This window comes from Dendrobium catenatum, unplaced genomic scaffold (genome assembly GCF_001605985.2).
Source record: "Dendrobium catenatum unplaced genomic scaffold, ASM160598v2 fragScaff_scaffold_1022, whole genome shotgun sequence".
NCBI lineage: Eukaryota > Viridiplantae > Streptophyta > Magnoliopsida > Asparagales > Orchidaceae > Dendrobium > Dendrobium catenatum.
The window spans coordinates 2,839,916-2,843,393 of NW_021319484.1; the positions used below are offsets into that span (position 1 = coordinate 2,839,916).

The window sequence follows — 3,478 nt, forward strand, 5'->3', positions numbered from 1 at the left end:
CCTGCCGGGTTAAATAAAACCTAACCAAAACTATCGACTCTCTCGCGTTGAATTTTCGCGCGAAATAAAAATAAGTGTCTCCGCAGTCCGCACGTAATTTGCCACGCTTTTCAGGCCATAAATTCCGTTTTTTTGATTTCTTGGGCAACGGTGGCGTCTTCGTAGCTTCTAATCGGAAGTTTAAGAGAAGAAAAAAAAGCACTAGGCTTGTCCTCGGGCTGTGCAACCAGTTCGTGCTCTCGTTGCAGTTCTTGTTTCTTTGAATCAGCAGCTGTCTAAAGCTAGCCCGGGGATCTCCCACTCGCTTCCCCTCTCGCGATGACGTCGAGGATATCTGATCCGGAGCAACCCCAGATCTCGTTCTTCTCCAGGTTATCCAAGCAACATGTGAGTAGTTTTCACTCTCTCTCTCTCTCACCCTGTGGCTCGGAATAGATTCTGTGTTTTTTTTTTTAATGTTGATTGGTATATTGGTACGAGCTTTGCTAATCAATTTGGCCACACTAATTCTGCGCTTTCATGGTCAGCACACAGAGATTGACAAAGATGACACAAGAGAGCCTCTTATCGACGGGGATAGCTCAAATCAGAGCTTCTCACTCAGTGCAGCGATTCTCCCGTGAGTATATGCATTACTTAACTGATGTAATCTTGCACATTTTAATAGGTCTATAGAACTTTCAGACTGGTTGTTAAATCTTAATCCTTTTATAAGTATTCCTAAATCTTAACAAGCTATGATGATGATGTCGAGTTTGCATATGGTTTCATAACGCCTCCTGGAGGAACTGCAAGCATGAATTATAGATAAGTTCCTGAATATAAGATAACGCGGATACTGACCGCAAGTACTAGCAAAACTTATGATGCTTTGAAACACTCAAAAGTCTGCAGCTTACAATTAATTAAAAGCTCTTCAAATATGCTGTTGGGAGGAGGCAGACTGGCAAGTGGTGAGCCCTACAGAGAAAAGGAACTTCAAATTGTAGTTTTTTTAATTTGAAACTAAGTGCTAAAGTCATTATCCTCTTAAGATGCAAAAAGGTATCACTCGTTATGAAATGGTTATTTGATTTGAAGTAAAGGGGTGTAAATTATATCAAATGTAGTGGTTTTGAAAATATTTGTGTTTGGCCTGAAGTAAAAAGCTATATCAAATGCAGACTAAAAGTTTTGAAGTATTTGGAATTCACCCACTTGCTCATTTTTGGTGCATTTTGAAATTGTTAGATTTGGCGGATTTCCAAATATATGTAAATTCTTTGCCATTGCCGCCGGAAGTAGTTGCCTCCACCTAGGGGTGTCAAAATGGGTTTTCAGGTCACAAAATTTCTTATTTTTTTTATAGTTTCGTGCACATTTTTGATTCCACCACCAATTATTTTTACTATTAGTAGCTTTTCCCTTTGATACTTCAAACACATATTTTGCAACATTCTTAATAGCCCTATCTACTTTTTCCCACATAATATTAGCTTCCTCATGCATAGAAAAAATTTTAAGATCTATAATCTCACTCTCAAGAATATTTTTGTTAATGTTCTTTAAATGCCCAATCTAATTCTACAACAATATTTTACTCCTTTTTCTAGAAACTTACTCCTTTTTCTTTTTATTTGATCAACATTATTCATATATTTCAAATGAAAAGTTTATAGTGCTTTGTTTTCTTTTTATAATAGAAGCCATGCACATATGATTGGCTTCTCCTCTAAACCAAGCACATATACTGCATTTAATATGAACAATTAATAATATTCTTTTCATCTCTTTGCTTATACTTTACTAACTAGTTTGGATTTAGATTCTTTTTCCCAGCTCTCGGAGGACTGCTTTATGGCTATGATATTGGTGCTACATCTGGTGCTACAATTTCTTTGGAGGTATGCCAATGAATTTTCTATATTAGCCTAGTTAAAGGAACTTATTTTATATAGTAATTATTGGGTTTTTCATTCTATCCTGACACTATTTTTTTGTAATTTTATTTCTTCAGAGTAGAAATTATGGAACAAACTTATCATTGTTTATGTTTTCATATTACACAAAGCTCTAAATTTATGTCTCATTCTAAATTTTGCATGCATTAAGTATATCTCTAGGATTTTATTGAATATAGTACTTGTACATTTGTTGACATTACTTTGCTGACTTGATTCAATTATGATAATTATATTGTCATGATTTAGCCTGAGAGCTTGGAATAAACTGAGACAGGAGCAGACAATCGTGATGGAAGGGGTTGAATTGCCCATGTGTGCCCGATTAACAGTAAAGTTAACAATTGCATGTGGATAATTCATGAATATATAATAGCAATTCATAATAATGCATAATCATCTAAAGACATAATCCAAAATAGAAAAGTGCTATGACAATTTAATCTTTTTTTTTTTTCACGATAATTTCAAGGTACATGTAACGTGGTAGCAAATGTCTGCTGACATGTAATTTCAAGCATATCAAGCTCTTTTTCAATGATAGAAAAGTGCTATGAAAGTTTTTATTAGCAAATGAACATCATCACCATAACCATAAACCTCATATTTACGTTAATCTACTAGACCACAAAATAATACATATGAACCAAAAGTATCGTGAACTCACACTATCCAGTAATCATGTGTGCACTTATACCTAACAGAAGGTGCTCCTCAAGAGCTATACATAAAATTCTCTCTATTGCTCATCTGCTTCATATGCGCATTTCTTGAAAAATAATCTTCAATTAATGGGAGTGGGTTATATGTATATTATTTTGTAGGCACATCATAATTCTAAATAATAGTAAGCATAGTAGGAAAAGTAATAACATGCATTCTAATAATTGAATACAACAACAGCATAGCAGATATATGCATAACATGGTATTTGCCATCACAATTAGTTTCATGGTATAGACCGTAAAGTGATCATTGCAATTCTCATAACATTTGTTGTCATAAACATGATCATAGACTTTGAATATGATCATCATTATCATGGATGATAGCCTACAATGATCACATAACTTTTAAATTACTAGGTTACAATTACCCATTCCATTTTGGGAGCTTTAGTAATAGTGATGAGGACATCGTCAGCGATTTCGACACGTGTACCATCGGAGACACCAGAGATCGACGGCCACGATCAGGAGTTTTAATTTTAGTCATGTTATGTAGTAGTTTATTTTATTTTTCAATTTTCCGTTTTTACCCTTATGGGTATTTGGTCGCTATTGTAGCCCAAGGGGCATTTTAGTCTATTGTTTCCTTTGTCATTTTAGGCCTATATATATGGTCATTTCTTATGTAATGGGTTAATGAAGATTTGAATGAAAAATTTGTGTGTTTCTACTTCTTCTTCTTGCATGAGAGCTTGAGAAGGGAGAGAGCTCAAGGGGAGCAAATCGCAAGGCCCACCAGTCGTTGGAAGAGTCCGCGGCTCGTGGTTAGGTTTTCTATCTTCTCCTTCGTATTCACCTCCATCTTCTTTC

The 3,478-nt window shown here is 35.1% G+C and overlaps 1 protein-coding gene across 1 annotated transcript; it reads left to right on the forward strand.

Moving 5' to 3' along the window:
- On the forward strand, nt 1–1,962 carry LOC114580436 (D-xylose-proton symporter-like 2). Its single transcript, XM_028697965.1, has 3 exons — nt 1–387; nt 528–619; nt 1,805–1,962. Exons 1-3 carry the CDS (start codon nt 319–321, stop codon nt 1,893–1,895), a joined length of 252 nt encoding a protein of 83 aa, XP_028553798.1. The 5' UTR covers nt 1–318; the 3' UTR covers nt 1,896–1,962.
- Nucleotides 1,963–3,478: the final 1,516 nt, after the last annotated feature.

Excerpts from the sequence above, each read along its gene's own strand:
- LOC114580436 (XM_028697965.1), top strand. The coding sequence starts at position 319 with ATGACGTCGAGGATATCTGATCCGGAGCAACCCCAGATCTCGTTCTTC. Across the intron at positions 388-527 it reads CCAGGTTATCCAAGCAACAT|CACACAGAGATTGACAAAGA; the intron begins GTGAGTAGTTTT and ends TTTCATGGTCAG. Across the intron at positions 620-1,804 it reads CTCAGTGCAGCGATTCTCCC|ATTCTTTTTCCCAGCTCTCG; the intron begins GTGAGTATATGC and ends GTTTGGATTTAG.